At 38.2% G+C, this 27,236-nt stretch overlaps 1 protein-coding gene across 13 annotated transcripts in view; it reads left to right on the top strand.

Annotated features, from left to right (window-relative positions):
• RAD51B (RAD51 paralog B) overlaps positions 1–27,236 on the top strand; it is a 349,342-nt gene that overhangs the window by 131,800 nt on the left and 190,306 nt on the right. For all 13 annotated transcript variants that reach the window (XR_007377652.1, XM_048948191.1, XM_048948189.1 and 10 more), the window contains one exon: positions 21,031–21,127. Coding sequence is in view for 12 of the 13 variants with exons in the window: in XM_048948191.1 (XP_048804148.1) it covers positions 21,031–21,127 (97 nt within the window). In the remaining variant the exon portion in view is untranslated. The remainder of the gene's footprint in view (positions 1–21,030; positions 21,128–27,236) is intronic.

The raw sequence follows: 27,236 nt of genomic DNA, 5'->3' as shown, positions 1-27,236 counted from the left end.
CTATGTGAATTGTGAATTTTAGAAGATTCATGAAAATATTTCATTTTATGAAGTTTTCTAGTTCATTTTTAACCAACCATGCTTTTCCCTTGTCTCCAACCTCCTTGCATCTTGGCAACGAGCACTGTTTGGTTCCCACACTTAAGAAATCAACAAGGTCATAATAATATATTATTAGTTCATGGATAATAATTAGATTTTTTTCCTTGTGAGGAAATTACCTTTTTTTTTTTCTTTCTTTCTTTTTTTAATTTGGGTTTTTTAATAGTAAATACATTACATTAAAACGTCTAGTGTATCCAGAAAGCAACAGTAGGTGGCAGAATAATTTCACTGGAAGTCAGTTTCTTGATATGCTGAACTTTTTTTTCAGTCAACTTCAAGAGAAAAAGGGATGTATCTATATGAGATACAAGCAATTGCTACTCTAGATGGTTGTCTTAAAAGAATTGGTCAGACAGTTCCAAAACACGTGCTGCAAGCATTAGTCAGATTTTAATGATTGTTTGCTCTCTGGTTCTGCAGAGTACTTAAATGCTTGTGAAGAATATTTCAGAAGAGCTTGTATGTGGTGCCTTGCTGCTGCCGAACACACATGTATATTAGTCACCAGCGTAGCAAATGGCATTTTTAGTGGTGTAAATAATACATGCATATAATCCTTTCCTTTTAGAGAAAAGCACTTACATAAACATATTGCTATGGAATGTATTGCTCTGCAGAACAGCTCTGCTGTCACCCTTGATGAAAAAAATAAGTTCCCAGGGAAACTGGTAGTAAATCATGACTGAGATTCTTCAACAAAGAGTAAAGCATCTATGGAGGATGTCACTGGCAGGAAGAGGGTGAGAGAGAGGTTGCAGTTGCGCCTTGCATTGGATGTATCATGGACTCTGTCATTCTCCTCTATGTCTCTCTGGGAGTAGCTGTAGCATTCAGAATCAGGAGCACTTCCAAACAATTCAGTTTAAAGGAAACAGAACAAATAGACCACCTATGGGGAAACTACTTCCTCCACCTTTCTAGCAAACCATGTTATCTTGAGGTATGCCTTGGCCTACAGCCATTTTTTCAGTCACAACTGTCTGATCTAAAATTTTGAGAACTACCAGGACCGGAAACAAAGATGTAGGTCAATGGTATTTTACTTCATTGTAGCTATGGAAGAGTCATAGAATGGTTTGTATTAGAAGGGACCTTTGAAGATCACTGACTCCAACTATTCTATATTTAATCAGAACTTCTGTTGTCCCTCAAACATCTGCAATCATCCCATCCTTCTTCCAAGTAGACTGGGGAACTGACCTGAGTTCTGATCACACATGGCTGGTTTTGAGCCACATTGGTCCCTTTGGCCAGTTCACCTCGTAACCACACAGATGTTTTGATGCATGGCACAGTTTGGGGATGAGAATGAGAGACAAAAGAGAGCAGGGTAGCTTCCTCTTACTGTGGTGTTGCCTCATAACACCTAAACCATCTGTGAAACTACAGTATCATGTAGCAATTGTTCTGTGTTGAAAAGACACTAGAAATAGTGTCTTTAAAGATTACAGAGTTGTTGGGTTTTTTCCCATAATGGATACCTTTGAAAATATCCCCAAAGGAATGTGTGAACAGTGGAGGTGCCCATGGTGTGCTTTCTTACTTTTGAAACATGTCTAAAATGAATTTGCTGAAAATTACTTCTTATTCAGATTGCATTTTGACAGCTGGAGTGTCTGGAAATGGCCTGTGTACACAAATGACAAAACCACAAAGGTAAATACTGCTATCCCAAAATTATATATGTGATCTTTATAATACAGTGTGCGTATTTAAGTTTAGCATGGTCACACATAATGAAGTGTTATACAAACTGAAGGATAAGGAAAACAGTGCCCAGATTCCTGGGGTCTGATATCTGGGTCTGAAGAAGGGGCAGAGTGCTTCATTTTCTCTGTGGCATTTCAGGAGGGTTGTGTTGGGATGTTGTGGTGACTCACCAGCATTCAGTGTTACACTGTGGTGTGCATTTGGTGCATCAGATGGTGATCTTGGGAAGATCTAGAGAAGAACGAGAGGAGAGGAATTGTAGCTGAGTCTATTGTGACAACACATATGAGGGAATTTGATTTTGTACCGTAAAAAACAGTAATGCTACAGAGGGTAAACCTGCAAATGGGCAAAAAAATATGGTGTCTGTATAACGTGGGAAAAGGAACAAAGGCATGTTTATGTGCGAGTGTGGTGATACAACTTCATTACAGTAGATTTTTAGTCCGAGTTCCTCCATTCCGAAAGTGAGCTTTGCCAGGACTCACAAGTGTGTTCTGTCCAATTCTATTGATGGATTTGTCTTTAACTTGCCACTTCAGTATCTTTTTGATCCAATTCCTGGCAGTACCTCATCTCTATTATTTGAAAATAGCTGTGGGATCAGGATAAGTATTTGTGTAAGTTTTGTTTTGTTTCACTGAGGACATATTTAACATTTATTTGATATTATTTCTGTATGTGCTCCTTGTCCCATTTCTCTTTTTCTTCCCAGCAGATTCTTTGTTTGCTTGCCTTAGCTTTGCTTCAGGAATTTATTTGTTTTTATGTCTTTGTTTATTTGCTTTTCCAGTTTTTCCACAGTTCTCTAGATTTTGCTCTTACATGTCAATTGCTATAATTTATTTTCCTCTCTATCAGCTGTATTAGTTTGAATGTTCATATTTTAAAGTCTGCTTGTCTCTTGAAAATCACATTTAAACATCTCACTTGATTTATTATTAAGGCTGTCTGTTCTCTGAGATTAATGTTTGTATTATACGAGGGCTGCTCTGAAAGTAATGCCTTCTACTGTATTATATTGGCCCATGATGTCAGAGGTGGACATTGGTGGTATGGTGGCAGAGGCTGAACCTTCCCACCACTATTGTGTTACATTTTGTTGCTGTGTGACAGATGGCAGCAGAGGGCCAGTCTGACAAAATGGCGCGGAAGTGCGTATGAAGCAGAGGTGTGCCACTGAAATCCTCCATGCAGGAAAAAATGGCACCCATTGACATTCGTGGATGCTTGCTGAACATTTGTAGAGGCCAATTATGGAGTGGATGTGAGCACAATGAAGCAGTGAGTGATGCATTTCAGCAGGGGTGACAGTGTATGTGAGTGACCACCACTTGTGCAGGTTCTTACAAGTGCAGTATGCAGGCTCTTGTTCATCGCTGGCAAAAACACAGCCAATGGTGGTGACTGTGTTGAAAAATAGTGTTTGAGAATTTGCTCTACCAAACAGTGTCATTGTGTTCTTTGTGTCTGTTGTAGTTTCCATGGAAATAAATAGGAGGCATTACTTATGGGGCAATCTACCTACACAGGCCTTTTTGTTACAATTACAGGCTTTTAAATTTACTTTTGAGCTGCTTTTGACTTCACTTCTTTTCCGAATTAAGCATCACTAAACTGGCTTCTGAAGTTTTCAAAGGGTGATCACAAGTATCAGATGGTTATGCGTTTGTAATTTTCTTTGGATATGTCAGATATCTCTGAAACATTCCATTCTGACTTTTGATGAAGTAACTAAGAATAATAATTCTAATGGGTTTAATTACCTTGGTTATTCTTATTATCTGTCTGAATTTTTTATGCTTTGTGTGCATTTCTTGTACATACGGTATGGAAAAGAAATACAGCATTATCTATAGAAATACAGAAAAATAGTTGTTGTCTTCTAATGATTGGGTTTGTATTTATGAAGATTTAGCAGTATGCCACATTCTCAGCTATTATTTTGGTATAAAATTACTGTGGTCTACCTGAAACCTAGTCACTGTTTGCCTAAATCCTTTTCTGTTGCTGCATCCTTTAGCTATTTTTTTTCTTTAGCTATTTTTTTCTACGTTTTTTCCTTTGAGCTCTTAATACTAGGACATATTTATTTTTGAAAATGTGCATATTTAAAATATTTGTTTTCTTGAAGCTTGAACTTAAAACACATTCTTTCTATGATCTCAATCTGTTCATCCTTCAGTTAAACTATAGTGGTTTTTTTCTCCCCTTGAAGTACTTCTTTTTATGATTCTGTGCAGTTTGGTAGCTGCAATGCACACTTACAAGAACATTCGATCTCTGCCTCATATGTCCTCCCAAACAATAATCTCTTTTGCATTGCAATAATAAGTAGAATGCTATAAATGCTGCCATTTTTTCATTAACATCTGATTGAATTATTTGACCTCAACACAGGAAAGCACTTAAGTGTATTTTAATTAACATTTTAAGTTTATACTTAAAGTTGAATGCATGCTTAAGTGCTGCCCTGAGTGGGAATGCTTTTTCAAATTGTTCTTTGGCTTTGTCTCTCTTTCTTCTAATAGTTTATTTTCCAGAAATATACAGGAGTGCTGTACTGTTAACTCTTTCTAGGACTTACATTTTTCAGCCACCTCCAATGAATGGAGTTGTGACTTCTTCCTGTTCCCTGGGTCTCTTTAGGTAAACAAACGCATTACACCCCAGAAGTACTTCCTTTCCTGCATAGCCAGAGCAAAATGCCAAAATCTATGCTGTTAGACAGCCACGTGAATTTAGGCCGCTTTGACTATGAACAGTTTGCTCTGAAAGACCTTTTTTGGAATTTTGAATTTTTATTTTTATCTCTCAGATGAGATGCTTTCCTTCATCGTGATCTCCACTTTCTAACAGTTTGTTGTCTAATTTCCTGTTTTCTTCATAGAAAAGAAAGAAATCCTGGGCTTCATGCTTTACACATTTTGGGAAATCCTTGTTTAAATCTCTACTGCTTTGCATCTTCTGAATTTGAGTTCCATGTTCAAAGACAATTAGAAGGCTTAGTAGAAAGCCTTAACAGAGTTAAGAGGTTTAGCTTCATGTGACACTGGGAAAAAAAAAAAAGCTTCAGGTGATTTTGGAAAGCATAGTTATGCCTCCAGTTCCTCCTTAATCTTTAACACTTTGGTCTTTAATCTGCTATAATTTGGGGGGTGATGTTCTTCTCTCTTCCCCCTTTAATACTGGGACACAGCTAAGTCAGATAAGTTTCTTTTATCTCGGGAAGAATTCTGAGGAAGGCAAGGAGTTTTAACATTCAGGAGAGAACATATTCATAGGTATTTCAGCTCCCAGCAAATTCCCCAGCAGTATCAGACAATGTCTCTCTTCTGTTGTTGTTCTTTTTAACCACTTCTTAGTTCTTCAGATTTGCTGCCTTTTTATTGCTGTGTATATATTGCTGAGCTGCCAAATACTGGTACTCTTTTATGTTGACAAGGTCTTCCAAACTCCTGCTTTAGTTTTCTGGTCTGCAAGATGAATAGAATCATTTCTGTCTACTACTACTGTTGAGATTCAGTATTTAAGTGTGTGCAGTGTTTTAAGAACATCTGGAAAAATATTGTTAAAGAGCTAGCATGAGATGAATTGCAATGCACTTCTCCATCCGGGACTGACATACTGCAAGAGAAATTTTTTTAGTTCTGTCTTGGCCTGCAACAGAGCAGGTGAGGAAGCAGTGATCTGAGTTAGCAAGCCTAGACAGCAAGATTCAGATCTGGGACAAGAGGCGCTAAGTCCACACATACAGCATTTGTATGCACATGTGTAAAATCATGGTCACAGGCTTCAAAACTGAGGTATGTCGTGGCTTGACTTCCTTATAAATTCCTACTGCAAACAAGCCCTTTATCATTAGTTATTTTTTTTCCTGTTTTGTGTTGCAGGGTCTCAAAAATTTATTATAAATCTCACCCTTTTTGTGGCTTGAGGTTAGTTCTGCAACTTCTGCACTTATTTCAGAGTTACTCTCTCCTAAGAGGAAACTTTAATCTCCAAGATTGGAGAGAATCTGAATGCTTATGACACAAAACAGAAAGCAAGTAACAGTACAGTCCTACCTTTATGACACTTTCTTGATGCTCTCAGAGTACTGTGAATTCTAAGGAAAAAGAGTGGATGTTGTTTGACTTTGCTAGTTTGTCTCAAATGGATCTTTCTGATGTTCTGGTCTACAGAACCTAATGTTGCACATCTGCACAATGCAATTTGTAGCTATCTGCATGTAGATTATCTTTTAGTCACCTTAATCCAATGATGTGGTCAGAAAATTAGAAATACATTGCACAGATGTTTGTCATAGAGTAATGAGTGTGGAATTTAGGCTCCTGTAACCTCCTGAGCTGTTTGTTGTTGAGTATAAGGGCTTGAACTGCAAAGCTCGTACCCAGCTTCTTCTTAAATGCAGAATTTTATACATTTGTGGGTTGTGAGTTGGTCTGTGTTCTGCAGGTTGGCTCCTGCTGTCTGTAGTCAGAATGGAAATGATTACAAAACAAATGGTGGATCTTCCTGCTGGTGGGCTCGCAGGCATATTAAACGCTTTGTATGGCTGATAGTTGGCTTCATGCATGTGTGAACAGCTCTGCTGTTCACTGTCTTGCTCCTTGGAGCATAATGAAACTTCAGACTCTTTCTTTGCCTCCAGATCAGCCCAGTTTTCAGTCTGACCCATCATTTTTATAAGTGCTGATTCCCATGCTTCAACTTGTGGTTGCTGTTGGTATCCACTGTGTTTTATATTCTTCTCAGAAGTTCTGTGACAGTAATTCCTAAGTCGCAACTTCTCCATAGCTATCCATGGCTCTTTCCCTTTCCACTTAAAATTCTAGCACAGGATCAGCTCTTGGTGAAGTTGTCTCAGGCTGCAGTTTCCTCAGCAGCCATTCCCATGTTGCGTATTTCTCAGAAAGCTGTCAAGATATAGCTTGGGCTAAAATCTATGTAATCTCTAGTGTTTGTTTCATCCTGATAAAAGCCAGTCTTGAGGTCTGAGACAGTTTCTTTCTTCAGCACTCGCTTCTCTTTTTGTGCACATGTGAGTCTCTTGCAAAGAGCCACTGAATATTTTTCCATGCTACTTACACCATAAATCTCTGGCTCCTTACTGATCTTCATATTTTAAGAGTAGTTTGAAGTCTATCTGTTGGTCTTGCAACATGCTGAAGAATAGCTGTTATTTGCCTTTTAATAGTACAAGAAATATCTGAACTACCTAGTTCAGAAAATAAATTAGCACAAGCCTGATCTGAAGCTATGCCACATTACTCTTGTTATCTTCACTGTTCTGGATCTGTAATATAGTTCTTTTAAATACCATCAGTAAACTCAAGAGAGAGCAGAAGTTGTTCAGTAAGTCAGAGTCTCAGCTGGTTTAGATAATAAGCTGGTATTTGTTTGTTTCTTCTGTTTCTAATGCAGTACTAATGCTTTACAGTATATTGTACAACATACCAAAAGTTGAGCCAAGAGTAATTCTTCAGATTTACCCTCCCCTAATGTGCAGCACCAACCAGTAATACTTACAGTCTTGACTCACTCAAAGGAGAAGGATTTAAAAATAAAAATAAAATAAAATTAAAAAAAAAAGAAAAAAAGAAGAAAGGAAGAAAGCCTATGGATCTCTTTTGGGGAGAGATTTTGGGAGTTTGCAAGACTTAGAACCCCATGCACAGAACTTTTAGCAGTCAACTGTATCTACTACATTCTATCTAGATATTGCCCAGCTGAAACACTGGAAATGTCTTAAAACACTCAGTGTTTTTATCACCTGGCATATAGTAAGTTCAAAGCATCAGCAAAGCACTTTTATAGGGTAGGCATTATGTCTACTTTGGAAAATAGAGTACAAAGAATTCATTGTATCACTAAGCTGTCACAGCTACTTAGTGACAGAGCTAGCATTAGGAAATGTGTGCCTGGACTTCTCTCTCTTACTACCTTTTGAGAGAGAGCAAAGGTGTATGCAGAGTTAATGGTAAAAGAAAGAAGAAGTCTGAATTTTTTTTATTTTTTTTTTCTCTGCAAATGTATTTAGGGACAAAAGGATGAAGGTGTGTTTCATATTGGTGTCAAGTCTTTAGGGCCAATAAAATCAGATCAGCATTAAATCTTAGTCAGGAATGAAAAAGAACATCAATAGAATTTAAGATAGAAACTTGTTGGGCAGCTTCTACATTGAAGTGGATATCTAATACTCTGGAGGAGAAGATTAAGAAGTGGCTGTAGTATAAGAAGTGCATAGCATGAAACTCCTTTCATATATTCATATTTAAGGCGTGGTACAGCAGTCATGGGTTATTACTTTTTTGTAGATACTTTTGACAAACAATTTATTGTAAAACAGACCATGGTTATCCTTAATAAACTCAAGGTAAAGCCAACGGCAGAATAAATTTGTTGAACTAACAATATTACTACTGAAAACACTTTTCTAGTTGCTGCATGTTTTGATGGTTCCCAGACTCAGACAGCACAGCTAGAGGCATGTGCCATAACTATCATATGACAGCAGAAGCTGTGTGTCTCCACACCATGTAAGCCATTTTGTAAATCAGTGTAGCCCAAAATATGGAAGAGTTTTTACCAAGTTTTGAATATACTCGAGCAATTATCTTTCACCTGTCACACACACTGCTCTCCTGCTGCACCTTGAAGTCCAAGCATCTTGTTGTGAATTATTTTTATCTTTGTCTTAAGAACTCTACAAATTTATCCTATCCTTCCCTGAGAAGGTCTCTTCTGGGCTACTCTCTCATCAGTGAGTGGCATCACAATCTCAACTCATGGCATCCAGCAGCTTCTATGCTCTTGTCTCAATCTCCAGATCTGAAGATACGCTTCTGTCTTATCTGAACAGCCTGTTGTTGTTTTTCTCCTGGTTTTCCACAGTGTTTGCTGTGGAAGGAAAGCAGTGTCCTGAAAATATCCTGCCCCAAAACACTTCTTTATCCTAGGCTTCCTTTCTCATGTGTTTGCCCATATCTATCTTATCCTTTTGGAAGAACAGCTAGTTCAGCAGAGGGACTGCAGAAAGCCTGTTGCTAAACATCAGCTATCCAAACTAGGGCATAATTTGTTTCTCTTCAGTTTTTCTCAAAATTGAATGAAAGAAGTTAGTTCCTAACATTACTATATTTGCAGTTTAATATTGAACTCCACACTGGAGGCTCAGCTGCAGTTTCTTGAGAAATACTTCAGACTAAGCTGTTGTAAAGAATCCAAGGAAAATGCATGATCTTGTGAATTTTAATAGCAAGCATGTGAGATATAAAGAGTTGCTAGTTGCAGTGAGCAATTAATGTAGAGCTTCATCAGAATTGCAACTGATTGTCCAGAGTGCATCAATTGCTGTCATTTGTGTAGTTTGTAAAATGCACAGCATGAATCTCAAAAGATGTGATCCAACTGTGTTCACTTGGGTTAATTTGAATGATATGAAAAAATAATTCAGTACTCTTAAGTGTAATTCTCCAATTGTAGGTGCTTTGTAATTGGGAAATATCAGAAATCTTGTCCTAACATTGTTTACTGTTACTGAAGAGGACACAGTCTATTTTTCATCACTTGACAGCAACGCCCAGCTGTAGTTCCAGTAGCATTTATGATGGTGTTTCCAAATAGTTGAATAAATCTCTTCTTTTTTTGTTCTTGACATTTTCAAAAATTTACTTAAAACTAAGATACCAGTAAAAGAAAAAAATAATGCTGTTAGACCCAACCTCATTTCTGGTAGAGTCAGTGTGGATGTCCTCAGTTATCACAAACTTCCAAATGAAATTCTCTTTTTTTTCTCTCTTAGAGAACACCTCGGGCTTGGATTGACTTGGTTTTGTGTGAATTTCACTGCTATCAGTCCAATTGTGATTTATCTTAATGTTGGAGTAAGGTTTGCCAAAATAACCTGCAGGACTGATCTTCCCTGCAAAACAAATAACATGCTTCGATAGTGCTGTCTTCTGCATATATTTAAGCAGTGACCTGGAGGAGTGGGTTGTTATCCCAAGTAGTGAGAAATTACCTTGAGTCTAGCTTCTAAGGTGTGTGATTTTATTTGGATAATCTCAAATGTTATTTTTTCCGCTATTAACAAAAGCCAAAGGGGGATGCGTCATGCTGTGATCTCAGCACAAAAATGGCTTCTTGCATTTTTCTGAGTTCATTTTCTGTTCTGAGTCCTAATTTTCAAAGAGGTTTCATCTAATGATTCACATTTCCGTTTTAAGTAAGTTATGTAAATAGAAATTTGTCATTCTTAAATTAGAAAAAGCTCTTATTTTATCAAGGAAATACTAGCTGTATTTTCTAGAGAAATTACTAGGAAAAATAAGATGCAAAGAACAAGATTTTCCAGAATTTTAGTGACACTACTTTGAGCCATAAGATATTTTCCCCTCTTTCTCTTTCCCCCCAAATATTGATGAGAAGAGACATGGCTGATTTACATCCTGTCTCCTCTTCTTTCCTCTGGATAATATCAGACCAGACATGTTTGGAAAACTATAATGCGCACTCATGTATTTTGTTCTACTTTATTAGGGACTGTTTACCTATAAGTTTTAGACTCTTTCTATATTATTTATTTGTCTTTCCCAATACGCTTTTGTGGAATAAGCACTTAGGATAACGAAGCCACTGAGTAGCAAGGCTTCACAGATCGCTGTAAGAGATTTCAAAAAGTGCCAGTAAAACTTCTTAGTACAGTGTACCATTCTACATTTTTAATAAGTTGCATTTCTTTTTAGGACAAATTCCTTAAAAATGCCTTAGTTTATAAAAATGTGTTAAGCGTTGTAAGTGGTAGGAATTTAAAGTTTAAAGCCATTACATTTCAATTTGCAGGCTTAGGAGATAGAAGAAATGCACCCAAGCAATTTTCCCTTGTATCAAAGTATTGCAAAATATGTCGGATATCAGCAGCTGGATGGTAAAACTTTCAGTTCAGTTGGACTAAAAGATGTTGACTATTAAAACAGCCTCAGCCCAGTATTCAGACTGCTGTGTGCTTAGCTGGCTTATTTTTCAAGTCTGTTGCATTTTCAAACTGTCTGAAGCTATTGATTAGTTTGAAATATTACTGATATTTTGGGTAGAAATAGATTACTGGCGAAACTGCAGATTAGGCTGAAAAAGAAATGAAATAAAATGAAATTCAGTAGACAAAGATCTCCATAATGAATTGTTAATATGTACCTACAGCATGTAGAACATACAGTTCACAGCTGTTCATTCGCACTTACTCTTTCATATATTTCTGAGCCTGAACTTGCAGAGAAGCAAAACTTGTGGTGGCTTAGGAGGGGATGTTGGTTTCAGCATATGGGTGTTTTATCTTCTGGATGATTTCTGCTCCCTTTTGAAGCCACTGCATCTATAAAGGATGATAACTGAATTTTGTTTAACATTTCGAAGTAACCAGGGATCTATGTGGGCCTTACTTGCACTAAGTGACTGGCAAGTTTTTTCCTTCCTTTCTTAATAACCACCTCATTTTGTAAAAGATTATTGGTGTATTGGTTAGTCAAACTTCTATGCATTAGTGGTTACTACCCTAATATTCTACAGACCTGTTAAATTATCCTAGACAATCGCAGATGGAGTCATGTATCCAAATTCTCTCTTCCTCTTCTCTTCAAAATTGACTGACTGCTACATACAGTGAAGTAAAACTGCATAATTACTTAAGGATAGCCATGACAGGTCAGTATAAGTAGCCAGCCTGTGTCCAAAATGCATTCAGTGAAAGTCAGCAACTACCACAAGAAAAAGAAAATTCTTTAATGAACATTGTAGAAAAAGTGTTCCATGTAATCCTATACAAGAATTACTTCATTTCTGCAACAATAATAGAATACATTGAGCACTAAGGACATATGCCATGCAATGTTCCCTGGTGCTGGTAGTCATTTGCCTGTAAAGGCTGATTAAATAGAGGGCAATTTTTGGACCAGGGAGAGCCAATACTCCTGTAGTCCCCTGTTATCTGCTTAAAAGGTAAATGGAAAGGCTCCAGTGCTGCAGGGCAGGCAAATAAATGTGGTTTGTTGGGGAATTAACAGTAAAGTGCTGAGGGGAATTCTAGCACCTCCTAAAGCTGCTTTGTGCTGCTTCCTTGCAGTACCAAAGAGAGCAGCTTGAACAACCACTGTCCTCGCCTCTAAAATGTTGGCACTGTGTCGCAGTGTGAGATACGATGGGGTTAGGGAGAGTATTTTAAAATGGTTCAGAAAAGCTGTGTAATTACAGCAGCCCATTGAGTTGTTCCAGTTTGCTTCCAAGACATGAGTTTGCTGTGACCCACTGTCTTGAAGGCCTGAAGGAATTAACTGGGAGGAATCTACAGAATTAATAAAACTAATGACATTGAGTTGTGCCTTACATTCCTCTCCACACACCCCTCCAAACTTGAACGTCTGTAATACTGCCTTTCTGATGGGCTTGTCAAAACATCAAATGAAAATGCTGGTACTGTGAATTATCTGATTGAAATAGGCCACGAGCCCTAAATAGGCCTTTGTAAAAAGCATTGCATTAGTTTAGTTCATATTCCCATCTAGTTGTTAGGAAATAAACTAGATACAGAAAGATACAGAAAATAGGTAAAAGCTAAATATAGAAAGAATTATAAATACATAGCTTGCTAGATAAATATTAGTTCTCTCTGAGGAATCTCTGATGCTGGAATTGAGGAATCTCAAATGAACAACTCTCTGAGATGTTCATTTGAGTGTGGGGCTTTAGTATCCACCTTATGGATCCAGGGTTTAGGAGTGGTGGTAATGATTGGTGATACCTTCAGTAAGTTCACTCTCTTTCTGAACACTTGTCTCTACATCAGCAAACAGGGATAACAACATGTTCGTTCCCACAAAGGTATTGAGATTTAATGTCGCTGAGCTTAGGAAGGACTGTGTAAATTTGAAGCTCTGAACCAAGAAGGGGAGGTGTGTGGCCTAAGATCTGCACTTGTCCATCAAAACCAAGCACCATTAGCAGCTGTTGAGGAAGCTAGCAAGTATGAATTAACTAAACTGTGTTTTTTACTGAGGAAAAAGGAAGTATGTAGATTCTGACTTTCTTGCAGTTCTGTTAAGGAGCAGGAGTTGTGTCTTCTCTTCTCTCAGCCTGGAGCATGGCGGTCTGGCAGAGCAGAAGTGAGGCACTATGTGACTTCGGCAGCATTCCAGACAGTGCTGTTTCCTCACATCTATCAGTAACAAACAAAACAACAAAAAGCCCTTTTGTTGAGAACATTGTGTGATCTAAGAGTGAGTTCAGATTATTATTATTTATTTTTTTTTGTAAGACATTCCCTTTTAAGCTGTGCTGTTTGCTGCTTGGAGAGTGAAGCAGGTCTTGGCTGTAAGATCTGTCTGTAGGTGTTTTCCTGCAATGTACTCCAGCTCAGCTAGAATCAGGCCAGAGGCTTTTATGGAGGTACATAGCTGACTTGGTAAAGGAATAAGTTGAATTCATAGAGCTGTCATTATGCAGAGGCTGCAGGGGAGGGCGGAGGAACATCAAGGCCTGTTGAAATTATCTAGAGCTCTGGGCCGTTGGCAGGGCTTGAAGGAGGGTGGCATTTCTTCTAGGGGGATGGCTTACACATGCAGACAGGTCTCTACAGGCTGAGGCAGCACACAGCACGGGATGTGAAGGCCTTCGGGGCACACAAACCCTTTTCATGGAGCAGGGCAGCACAAGGGTGCAGCAGTGCAGATTTTGAAGGTTACATTTGTGTTGGCTGCCTTCCTTGTTCCCAGAGGAGGAAAGGCTAAAGACCTCAGGCTATCTCTGGGTGGTAGCTGTTTCAACTTAAAGGCATGTAGCTGCTTGAGAACAGCATGCTTTTGTTTTGTTTCTTTTTTTCTCCTGGTGGAAATTTTATCAATTTATTATGATAATTTTTAAGCAATTGGTGAGATGTGAATACACACTTCTCCAGAAGGAGACTTGCATAACTTTGTACTTTTCCTATGCAAAGCAGAATAAATTGAATGTAAATACAGTGGCTGGTTTCTGAAAGATTCCTCAGTTTCTTCCAACTCCTATATATACTCAATGAAATCCAGTGCCTATAAAATTACTTCTGCTGCTGTGAATTGCCTTACTGAGGGAGGAAAAAGAAATTTGGGTAGAGATACCTGGCAAAGCAGGAACTGGAAGTCCTGTCCAAGGAGCTCTAATATGGTACAGCTAGCAGCACTGTGTCTTGTGCAACAGGTCTCTAATCTTTCTTCTAAAAGGGGCTTGTGAGTCTTTTAGAGAATCACTACTTTCATGTTTTCATGCTGTTGGCTGCATAACCAACTTTTTTTTCCCTGGATGTGATGCACATGAAAATAGGAACAGATGAAATAACACTGAAGCAAGGCCAATGCTTTTTGCTAGATTGCTTATTGGATTAGGAACTATTTCTCATTAGTTTATCAGTGGTTTGTTTGTGTGCGTATGTCTGTTACTCAGGGAGTTGTGCCAAATTCTGTTGACGTTGGTTGAGAATACAAATTCTAACAGCTCTCAGCGTAGAGGCCTTGTCTTTGCTGTTAGTGGAGGGTAGGTACTGTGCCTTCCTATCTGAAAACATCCATCTAACACGAGTATCACCATTCTAGCCTATGTCTTATCATATATAAATGTGTGACTTTTGTTTCAATTGATTTGTATTGGCAACAATTACTAAATGTGAGCACTTGTCTGTTGTTTATGTTGTGCTTTCTTTGTTAGACCACAACCATTTCAGTACAATAGGTAAATACCTTTGTTATTTAGGTCATGACCAAGTGTCAGAAGCAGCATTTGATTTTGAGCATGTTAATTTTGTATGTTACAAGGGTTTTTTTTTGCTTGTAATGACTTGTCTCTGTAGCATGCTTGGTGTTGTCTTCGTTCATCCGTACGGAAACTCAGTGTGATGAGGCTGAAGACAAGATCAACTTGGGAGCATGGGACTTCTACTTGAAAGAGTAGTGATTAGATGTGGTGATTTGCTTGAATTTCAGAAGATAAGAAGTTGGAATTTTTCCCTTGTATATACTTTGTATGAGTCAAAATATGTAGTAATAGTAATATTTGTAGTAATAGTTGTGATGTAAATATGCTTGGTTTGGTTCTGCAGCTCAGGACTGTCACTTGCAGTAGTGTGGATGCTTTTCATCAGAGAAGCTAGTTTTCCTTTGGGATGAGCTCCTGCTGAGCAGCACTGCACTTGATGTTTTCTCTTGAAAACTTTCATTTTGTGTAGGAATTCTCAGTGTTGCAGTTTAGACTTTGCCTCTTTCTACCTGATTTCACTAAAAAGCTCAGTTTTATAAGAGGTTTCACCCTTGTGAATATTATTAACAAGTCCTGCTGAGTTCATTAGGATCTCTGAGCAACTCTTGTAGCAAATAGTAGTGATGCTGAAAAACATGTCCCTGGTGAAACAGGAGCGAAAGAAAAAACAAATTCAGTAAGTAGCTAGTTGAATATTACAAGTACCCTGCTAATTTGACAAACTGGTAATTTAGAGTTCTTCTGGGTGGACTTGTGCTGGTCTCAGGGAGCTGCAGCAGGTTCCTAAGGAGAAAGCTGTGGTTCTCACAGCTGTTATGAAGTGTGCTGCCTTCACTCCAGTTTGCTCACCGTTCTCTTTTTCTGTTTCCAGGCTTGTTGCCTGCCCCATCTGGCTTTGTGGTATTGCTTGATGTGCTTTCCCTCCACTGGTGCCTACACACTGCACCATTGTTTTGACCTGTTGCTGAATGCCTCACTAAAAGCTCTGTGCTTCAGGGAAAGGGAGAGGTTCCTTCCTAAAGACTGGTGTGAAGAATCGCTGGGGAGCAGTAAAACTTCCTTTCTTTCTCCTCCAGCACGCTGAGTCAGCACCCCAGCCCTACTGGCTGTCATTCTTCACGTTCTCTACAGACGCTGAGTACAGTGAAAACCACAAAATACATAGACTAATAAGAGTAGAGTAGTTTAAGTTTATTGCAAGTCTTCGTGTGCTTACTCCTACAACTCAATAGGAAGACTTTAATAAGTGTTTTCCTAAATAGTGTTGCTTGAAAAACGGGGGATTCTGCTCTATTCTTTTAACAAATAGCCATTTCATGAGAAGTTGTTTTTTCTTCCTCCTCTCTTGGTACATGCCAGAAGACCTTATACCTTTGCTGGTTTCTGATTGATAGTTCTGCACTACGCTGCCTTTAATTTTGCAGTAAACTAACAAGGAGGCCGCAACCACAAAGTTTACAGAAAATGACTTATTTACTCAATGGGATTTACAAGGATGACAAAGTCAGATTTAGTAGTTGCAGTGTGGTCCTAGGAAGGGCAGGAGGAGGAGTACTTGAAAAACTGTACTGTATAAATAATCAAACAGAAAATAGTTTGCTTATTCTTCCATGTAAAGCAATCATATTTCAATTCCTAGGCCAACTCTATCCCAGGACCTGCAGAAGTTTTCAGCATGTGCAGGAATTACACTATTCCCAACAAATATTGGTGCTGGGAGCTCACATACCTTAAATAAGTGTTTTTATTTTTCTATTTCTAGAAGATTGACATTGAAATTGGCATTGTGCTGAAATCACACCGCAGGAGGGAGATGTTATTTTCACCATGGATTAATCTTAGAATTAGCAATGACCTGTCTTAGAACAGGAACACTGCTTTCCTAGAGAATTTCTCATTTCCTTTCCTATAAAGATGAGGGAGATAATCAGAGAAGCAGGCATTTTTTTAAGCTATCTAAAATTAGGAACTTCAAAATGCATTCTCTCTTTCTCTTTGTGTTTCTCTTCATTCGTTTCACCAGCTGCAAGTGAATAGACTGAAGGGTCAAAAGGTTTATTGACTTTCATTGGAAACTAACTGAAGCAAATTTCCAGTGTTACTAAACGAACTAGCTGAATTTTTTTTTCATGTACAGTCATGGGCTGAAGAAGTCCCATGTTCTTCATTTGTTGCCAGGGTAACAGTAGGAACCAGTAACAAAACCTCCTTACTGTTGCACACAGGAGGACACAGTGGAGTGCAGAGAGATATAATGATTTTGGTGACTGTTAGTGCCATAAGAAATGAAAGTACCTCTGGTAATAAAAATATTTTGTTCCATTGATTGAAGCTGAAAACAGAAGCTGCTGTTAAAATACCATGCATTTTAGTGCGATAACATTAAGGCATTATGTAGCAGCTTTCTTACTGTTGAGTGTTCTGCTGGAAGAAAACAAACACATGATGGGCATTGAGCCTCTCAAGTGGAAGCTATACTTGGCTGGTAATGATGTCCACTATCTGTGGAAAGGAACCGCAACAGAGGCAACTCCTTCTTACCTACTTAGACTATGGATTTGGCAAGTCTCCTGTCCTAAACTGGGTATATCTGATCTGTACTTCAGTGGCAGATCTCCAAGGAGAAGTTGAGGAAGTGCTACTGTTCATTCAGTGCAAGGCACTCTTTCTAGTAAATCTGCTTGGACTTGTGACCCCAGACTGTTTCCAGGCACTGTTTTGAATGGAGAGGTAGTTTCTTTCAAATGTAGCCTCTAGCAGACCGAAGGAAAATATTCTAATCTTCATTCATCTAACACGAGTTATTTGTAAAATATGGAGACATTATGATCAGAACTGAGTACTCAGTTTTCTTCTTTGAAATATAAGTATCATGGAATGGCTTGGGTTGGGAGAGACCTTAAAGAGCTTCCAGTTACAACCCTGTGCTGTGGGCAGGGCTGCCTTTCATCAGCTGAGGCTGCACGGAGCCCCATCCAACCTGGCCTTGAGTGCTTCCAGGGATGGTATGTTTACAGCTTCTCTGGGCAGCTGTGACAGTGCTTCACCTGCCCAATGAGCAAATAATTTCGTCCTTATGTTTAATATAAATCAGTCTTCCTTTAATTTAAAACTAAACCCACAAAGAAGTCACACAGCTTTTGCACTCCATATCTCTTTTGCCTACTTGTATATTTTCTCCCCATCACACCCAGTCTTTTTTTAAATTCTCTGAATAGATTTCTTTCCATCTCAAATGATATTCATATAAGCATTTAAAAATAATGGAATTAAAGTACATCTTTTAGATTAATGAAAGAGAGTTTGGGGGAAAGTTAACATATTCTTTAGATGCGATGTACTAGAGTCCTGTAGTATGAGCACTCAGGACTTTAAACAATGTCTGTAGGATTGGAGAGTGCTGAAAACATACAGCTTTGCATGCTAAAGCATCATTGATGAAATTTTTAATCTATGAAAAATTAAATAAACCTTTGCAATTTCCAGTAATGATTCTGTCATTGGAGATATGAGCCTTTATTAGAAGATGTATGTATCAAGGGAAGTTCTCTAAATTAGAGCGTCCTACCTTTTTTTTTAATTTAGAGATGGAGATGAATAGGGGTCTGCTTTCCTCCTTTTAGCTTGTAGTTTGTGCTTTGTCAGTGAGAGCTTGGAGCACTGTGCATACCTGCAGAGTGAGATTCAAACTGCGTTATATTGTATGCACAGAAATAAATATTGGTTGATGATACAGGAATGCACAGCTGCACCTGATGGAAGAATTTTGCAGTAAATGAGGCTGCGGAAGTGTGACAAAATTTAATACCACATTAAGTGCTTAGCTAACAGCCCCTTGATTTGTACTTACAGGAAAGCTGAATGGCTCTGCTGGCTCTGCCAACTTGCAGAAATGAATAATAATTTTTAGTTAATTCCAAAATAAGCATTCTATACATGCATATGGCTTCATCTCCGAGGGTGTTCATTTTCAAGATAATATTTAAACATAAGTTTAAGTAGTGTTTAGCTATCAATGAAGTAATGGAACTAAGATTACTCTTAATTCCCATCCTCAAAACAAGCGAGACAGGAGCATTTACTTGGCTGGGACTGTGCCTTTTTAAAGTCACTTTTTAAACAGGTGTCTAGAATATTGTTAGTGTTGAATGATTATTGAAGGACACATCAGAAGTTGAAAAATAAATTCAGAAGTGTAACCAGAGTTAAACATAAAGGGTGAAAAAATGTACAGTCCTACAGCTAACAGAGCTGTGGAGATCCCAGCTGAAGAGGAAACCAAAACTTCTGAAAGATTAAAAAAAAAAAAGAAAGCAGCTGAATTTGTCTCTTTCATTTTTTATTTTAAGTGTCTAGAATTAGTTTTCTTTGAGGAAGAGCAACAAAAAGTCCGTTTAAGTTGTTTCAGTCTTTTTGTGTCTTGTTTTAAGAATGAGCTTTAAATATGGTAGCTTTTCTTTAGTATGTGATACATAAATAAAATACATGATGGTACAGTGTAAGATTATCTTGGCACAGGTTTGGGATGACTACATCGCTTACAGAGCTTTTGACACTTGTGAATAATGCAGAAGTGTGCCAGTGAAAGTTCTTTATCCTACCAATATATATGTGCATGGAGGTTTTTGTTAGTGTGCTCTGTTTCAGCACATTTTTTAGTATTTATTGTGAAAATCTTTCACTTCTATGTGATATTGCACGGTATGCCTGGCTGCCAGAATAGCCCCTATGGCTTCAGATTTTGTGACACGGTGAAAACGAGCAGCTGTGATCTATTCAAAAGGATAAGGCTTGCATCCCATTCTTTATCTTTCCCTGCTCTTAGCTGCCCACTTATTTGCCTTGAACCAGTTTCTTGTGTGTTTGGCACTATTGCAAGATATACCTTAAGAATCTTAGCCTAGGTGCCAGACCAAATAAGCCTGTTACCCACCATATGTGCATTCACTGCAGTGGTCATAAATGCCCTGTCCCAATGGTGCAACCTATGGTTAGCCTGGGAAGGGTGGTGGTAACCAGCTGAAGTTCCAACAGAGCTTGCAGTCTGTGGCAGAAGAGCACAATTTATATTACTGTGGGACTCTGGTCCTGAACTCCTTTGAGTAGATCAAGACTTGACGTAGAAGCTTTTCAATTTAGTCTTGACTGATGCAATCTGTAAAGCTCTTGGGCAGCACCATGCCTGCAACCAAACAGAGATGGGTGGGCTGAAATGAGTGGGGAAGAAGAGCGGCAGCCTTGGAAAAGGCTGTGCTGACTCCATCACATTTTTTGTAGCTCACGTTGTGCTGGCTGGCAAGGATGCAATGCCACCACTGTAGCTATGAGTGTGATCTGACAAGAGCTTATGTGGGATCATTAGAAAGGGAAAATAGTGTCATGTCATACTACTTAGTGTTAGAAAGCGGGAGGAAGACATGATCAAAGGGAGGGAGCCACAATGGAGGAAAGAGGAGAGAAATTTGTCTTCCTTTTAGCAGTATCAAGCTATTAAATTATTCCAGTAGCATCATGAAACCACATCCAGTAGCATGCAGGATTGTTGTGGTTTAGCCTGGCAGGTGGCTCAGCAGCATACACTTGTTCACTCACCTTCCCCTTCCCAGTGGAATGGGAGACATAATTGAAAAATAAAATAGAATCTTTGCGTTGAGATATACCTATTTACTAAGATAGATAAAATGAGAAGGATAATAGTTATGACTATATAGAGATGACTATTTATAACAAGTGATCCACTGCCTGCTGACTGATGCCCAACTAGCTCCTGGGCAGCAGAAGGGAAAAAGATGAACTCCTACCCCTTTCAAAACTTTCCTTCCACGTGATGTCATATGGTATGGAATATCTCTCTGGCCAGTTTGAGTCAAATCTCCTTATTCTGCCTCCTCCCAGGAACTTTTGCCCCCTTTTGTAGGTAGGGCAGTAGAATATTAAAATACATTTGGCTCTGTATGGCAACATTGGTGTGTTACCAACACTGTTTTTCTCCTAAAATCAAAATATAGCATCATCCCAGGCACAATGAAGAAAAGGAACTCTGTCCCATCTGAAACTAAGACAAGGATTCCAGTTTCCCTTTCTCCTGTCAAATACAGCTGAAAACAGACTGTTTCACAGAGAGTTTGTCAAGAGAGTTTTTTGGAGTTTTGGAGACAGTTTTTGATGCAAGTATGAGGATCATTTTGATTCTTTACAACAAAAAACCCTACATAGTATATTTTCTGTAACTTCTATCAATCATCTAAGTAAAGACCAGTTGTAAATGCAGAAATGGCAGCCGCATAGATGTCCAAAACTGGTGAGAGTCAGAGTAGGGAATTGTCTGAACGCTGTGTCTGTGCCTGAAGTATTCCAGTCCTTCCTGGGCTGCTCTCTGCCTTTCTAGATCTGTGAAGATTAATTTCCCTTCTATCTCTGCTTGTCTGTTTGCAGGTTATCTTGACGAATCAGATTACCACATCGTTGAGCAATGGCCTTGCAATCCCAGCAGACCTAGTGTCTCCAGCTCATGATTTGTCCCTGTCTGAAGGTAAGAGATTGCTCCTATTAGAACTGAAACTCTATAGTGACACAAACCCATATTGTAACTTGCAGTCTTCAGTATGATGTATAGAGGTCTATGAGAGTCAGGTTATCAAACCTAACATAAAATAAAGGGAACAAGTTATTTTTCAATTGCTTTGAAAATTAAAAAAAAAAACAAAACAAACAAAAAAACCCACAAAACAAAACAACTATTAACTGACCCTTTCCTAGGGGCCTGGAACAAATTTTCAAGCTGTGTTCATTTGTAATAATGTGTTACTTGACATTCTACTTTCATTTGCATATATTTAAGATTTTATTTTTCTCCTAATTAATGTACAGGCTAGGCCACAAATTTAATTTTTTTAATGATTATTGGTAATTCCAAAGAGAAACAACTGGATACAAAGGAAGGACAGCAAATGCCCATTCCTGTTGCTTCTATTATGCTTGTCCAGTTTTTCAAACCCAGTGCCTCAAACTGCAAGTCTCAATATTGTGTGAGTGTAATAAGAGCTTTTTGTGTGATACCATGTACTGCTTTATGTCTTCATGTAATGTAATGCCGTAATTTCGACTCTTCCCCCTGGAGTAGCCAGAGTGCCCTTAATTAGGGACTGATACAGAGGAGCCTGTTACTTGGAGTTATGTTCAACTGTAGGCCTAAATGTATGATGAGAAGCTATGCTCACCTTTCCTGCAAAGGTGTGATAATTGAATGTTGAAATTTTACTTTGTATAATATGGTTATTTATTTCCTCTCTTTCTTCATTGAGCTTCCCGTGGCTTTGGTCAGCTTATCTTTGTTCTGGCTGATCACAGCAGCCCTGTCAAGCTTGTCTGACTTAATGTCAGAAAGCTCGGTGGCAGGGGTAAAAGCTGCCATTATTTCTGCAGCTCAGTAGATGAGAGGAAGATGTTGAAGATATATTAAATGGAACATTAAAGAGCAGCAAATAACACCACTGTAATGCTTTGACACTGACTGTTCTCTTCATAATGTTGTCAATAGAAGCCTGGGCAAAACACGGCTCATTAAATAATTTTGAAATTGCGCTTGCGAGTTTTGTTGGCTCCATCCGTTGATAAAGCATCTCTCAATTTCATTGCATGAATTTCACCCCCTATCTCTGTCAAAGAGTTGAGATTTGGTAACTAGATTTGAAAGGGAAAGGCATCATTTTTTCAACTGTATGATTTCTTTCTTGGCACAAATATGTTACACATTGCCTGATTGTCTCCCAGGGCTGGTCTGACATCCATAATATTTCTATTTTGCAAGCAAAGAGTAGTTAGGTGAGTAGTCCATGCACACAAAGCAAATATGTTGCAGTCAGAAATAGACGCCAGATTCATGACTGTGTTCTTACCTCATTCTTCCTTTTCACTCATCACTAACTTAAGCTGAGTTTGAACCAGTGACCTAGATGTGAAAGGACCCGTAACACGTTATTAGTTCTGTAAGCAAATCAGACCTCTTGGTTTGTATATGTCTAATATGTTGTTTTAATCCTATCTGAAGTCAGTCCTTCGCTGTGAATGGTTTGCTAAAAGGGTGATCTTTCTGAGAGGCAGAAATGAAAATTTCAAACTGAATGTATCGTTAGAAAGAAATGAAATGTTTACAGTGGCTTTTGTTTTTGCTTCTGATCATGCTTTAGAAGGGAGTTTCATGGGTTACGTGTTAGATTAGGCAAGGAACCAAGGAAGCTGTTCATTTGATGTGTGACAGAAGGTTAATCTGATGAGCAAGCTGAAAGGACATTGTCAAGCTGTTTCATGCTCAAAATTTGTCTTCTTTAAAATCAGAATCTAACATATGAAAACTTGTCCTAAAAACTTTAGATGTTTATGAGAATAATAAAGGCTTTATAAAAGCAGAGTGAATTGTAAAATCTCCCACACTTAAGTAGCAATGTAAGAGCTGTTGAATTGTGCTTGTTGGTATTTCTTGTAGGAAATGGTTATATTCAGCTAAATGCCCTGATCTGTGCATACTTCTACTTTAAGACAGAAAAAAAATGCTTAGTTTGCTACAAATTAATGTTGAATAAAATAGGAAAGTTTCTGTAGCTATGAACTGAGTCCTTGCATTCATTTGGCCTTTATGTGTTTGCCAGGTTATCCTCTGGTTTGGTATGTTTCTCTGACACTTCAAAGGATTCAGACACAGAAGTCTGTGACTTCTGAAAGAGAAGCTCATATTTATTAGACATAGTGTTCTTACGTTGCCTTATTTATTGCAAACTCTGTCATCATAGGGAATAGACTTGATTGAGCATGATGAGAATGCTGCTGTTTGCTTTTTATGCTTGCTTTGTGGATTAACGTTTTAACTGTTCTAGTAAATGACAAGTTTAAGATGCCTGAAGATTGCATTTAATTGTGGAGATGTCAGACCACTCCACGACCATCACTAGACTTCAGAATGTGCCGTCAATAATTATTTAAATAATCATCTCTCTAATAATAAGAGAGATTTATTAGGCTAGGGGATTAAGCCATTATTTGTGACTGTGACTGTATTATTTTTATTTTTGCAAAGTTCACATGATTGGATTTTACCTAATATAGAGGATCTTTAGAAATGAATTCACAGGCTGTCTGTTTGAGTGCTAGCTGGAAGGTGATGTTTCTGTGTTTCACAAGTATTAGTCTTGCAAAGCCCAGGTTTAGCAAAATTAAGCATATTGTTCTGTTGTACAAAGAGATAGGACAGTATGACCTACTTGATGTCCTTTCTAGTCCACCAGTGCCTATCCTAGTAATATATCTGTCAGCTGCAAGCTCACACCTCCTCTTGCACACATCAAAGATGAGCCTCACCTTTCTTGGAAGAAGATGAGGAGTGTGTTGGCATGAATGAGAGCAGAATCCTCCTCCAACCATGTACAAAGTGTAAGGCAAAAAAAATCTGTCTCAGGCTTCTTGAGTCTCAGCTGGCACCTTAAAATATTTATTTGAAAAAGTCAGAATTATTTTGTGTTTAAAGTTGTCTGTAAACTCATGCTAACTCTGGGGAGGCCACCGTTCAGTCTTCTGCCATTTCTGTTCATCAAGCAGTTTGTCATATGCTTGCACATTTTCAATGCACAGTGTGAGCAATGAGTTTAGTTTAGTCTAGTCTGACCTTTTCATCTTTGTTGCTGTGATCTTGAATTCTTTTAAGATGCTGAGCAGAAGTACCATAATATCTCTCACCCACAAAATTTTCCTGCTTGTGATCATGGGACTTCAGTCTACAGGCAGAATATTTTAAATTAGAATGTTTGGCTTCTTTGTGTTGCTTTCCCCTGGCCATTCATCTATCAGATTGTTGAAACATCTTACCCTTCAAGCCTTGGTTTAAAAGGTGTCCGATATATTTTTTTGCCACTTTTTTGTTACTTGTGTTGTTTGTAGGGGTTTTTTGTTTTGTTTTGTTGGGTTTTTTGTTTTTTTGTTTGTTGTTTTCTTTTTAGTTTTTCAAATTACTCTCATAGGGAAAATAGTAAGTTGACCTGCTGTTCACCTCAGAGTAAGATCAGTAAGATCTGTCGTTTACTACTTCTCTTCCTTCAAATCCCCTTTTTCAGTCCTGGTGCTGAATGGGGAGAAAACAGTGAAGGAATTGTCAAGAGAAGTGAGGGGGCCCTGGAGATGAGAGGCTGTTGTTTGGTTTTATTATTTTTTTTAATTTATTTATTTATGTGTATACTACATTGAAAGTTGGACCTAGAGGTGACTTAATAAAAATCAAAAAGAATATTCTGAGAATCCAAACGTTGCTGTTTTGCAGGAACTGTGAGCTTATGAATAGAGCAGCTGTTAAACAAGCTTCTAAAACACTTCTTCCTTGTAGCTTTACAGATAATGCAGAGTAAGTTATGTAGTACTCCAGATTTATATGAATTCAAATAAAAGTATGGCGCTTTGACGAGCTTTAAGCCTCTAATATTTTAACTGCATACTCTCTGTTATAGGCTGATTTACACAATTTTTTTATGATAGAGGAGGTGGTTTCATTTGTATCAGTGAAAAACTACTGTTATTTAAAAAATGAAACTATCTTAAGTGATAAAATTCATAAATTAATATCTTATCTTTTTAATAAGAATTCACCCTGTCTTTCTGAGACCCAAATATTTGGGAATAGTTAGTGAAAGCATTACTTTTGTCATTTGTGTTATCATTATGGAATAATTTGGATGTGTGGAGAATTCTGTACTCAAGTTCATGTAACTTCAGTACAAGTTGTAGTACAGTGGGAAAAAGATCTTTTAACTGTGACCTCTTAGTAGATCCTGTAAAGGTTAGTGGATTTTAAATTTGCAAAAAATCTACGAGTACAAATAACACTAGAGATACTTCCCAAGTAACCTGGCATTGAATTCCAACAATTAATCCACATCCATGCGTACCAGAGGTATGTTACCCAAGGCTGATGTGGCTGTGTGAACTCGGAGGACTAAAACACATACCTGAAAAGGTAATAGAGTTCTCTGTTTTTTTTTCGTTTATCTTGATAGTGAAGTATTCAAATACAGCTTTTGCCCTCTACTGTCATGATGGGGCAGGGAAATATAGTGAGATTTGTATCTGTTTTTACTTCACAATATAAATTGCTACCTTCTATGTGATGGAGTTGTTGCCAGGCCCAAGACCATTTTCCCTCCATGCTGGGAGAGCAGATCTGGATGAATCCATCAGCTACAGAGATGTGCATTCAGGTCTGAACCCAGGGTGTCTATGACTTTGTGTAGGAGTCAATCAACTTGCTCAACTCATTGATTCCAGTTCATGTGAAGTGTAACAGAACAGGTGGAATTGTTTCTAGTTCTTTATTGTGCTGCTGGACTTCATATCTCAGCTGTCTTCTAAAAAACTACCCCAGCACAGACCCTGTGATCCAAGTCAATGACACTGTGGGAAACTTTCTCTTCCTTCAGTCTGTTCTCTGCCTGTGAGTTATTCAGTTATTTTGATAGTATATTGAACGAGGAAACAAACAATCTAGGTTAGATGCATTTTCCCCTTGTGGATCATGCAAAATCTGCTCAAGATCAAAGAAGATTCAGGAAGTCTTCAAAAAGAAGTTTAAAAGGCTCGTATGCACTGAAAGGTGAGAAAAGAACTCATCCTTAACCTGGTGGGAGCCAGGGTAGTATGTAGCATTTTCACTTCAGGATTGATAAGCAGTAACTGCCAAAAAAAGCAGGCACCTTTCTAATTCAAATTGATGTATGTAAGAGAGGAGGAAAAAAAAAAAGAAAAAAAAGCCTGCTTAAGATAATGGGATTTCTTTCTTGTGCTCGGACTGTGTTCATGTTTCTGGTAACTGCTCCCAGTAATAATGGAGTAGGCACGTCAGTGCTTTGAGGAAGTGCACCATCATTACAGGGCCTGGAACAAATGATATTAACCATTAGGGGAAATGATATTGTGATTGTTTCTACATGATGCAGAACTGCGGTGGTATATGGAGCAGTTAGATTTCATGATAACATGTCAACCTGTACTGATCTTGATTGCTGTGTTTCAACAAGTGGGGGAAGTAGTGACATTTAACATCCAGCCAAATTTTAACGACTTTTTAATTGAAAGATAAATCTCTCAGTAAAACAATGGTACAGAGTCTATACATGTTTATGGAAGTTTCAAGCTGAATGACAGATGTAATCACTTGATCTAGACTATGAAAGGCTTGAAAACTGTCAGCAGGAGCATTCAAAGGCTTCTATACATCAGCTGAAGAGAATCTTTGTCCCTCCTTTTCTAATTGCTGAGATGGTGGAATACCAAGTTTTACTGCTTTGTTGTGGTTTCTTTCTGAAGGTGTGATATGACTTCCAGTCTTTTAAGTGCAGTTTGTAATCCAAAATCCCTTCAGGTATATTTGTTGGGAATCATTCATCTATACATGATAACAGAAGTGCTTACAGTCATAGTTGAGTAGTTAGAAGATAGCATGTCAGCTGAGACAAAGCAAGACCAAGTATGTCTTGCACCATACAGCACAGTGAGATGGATTTGCATGAGAATTCTATTTCCCAATACTAGTTCCTGTTTTCCTTCAACTGCAATAAACTGAGAGCATGCGCAAGTCAGTCAGAGAGTTTCATGGTATATAGCTA

This window comes from Lagopus muta, chromosome 6, assembly GCF_023343835.1.
Source record: "Lagopus muta isolate bLagMut1 chromosome 6, bLagMut1 primary, whole genome shotgun sequence".
NCBI classification, from domain to species: Eukaryota; Metazoa; Chordata; class Aves; order Galliformes; family Phasianidae; genus Lagopus; species Lagopus muta.
Note: the sequence above shows the minus strand (reverse complement) of the source record. Positions and strands in the feature narration are given on the sequence as shown.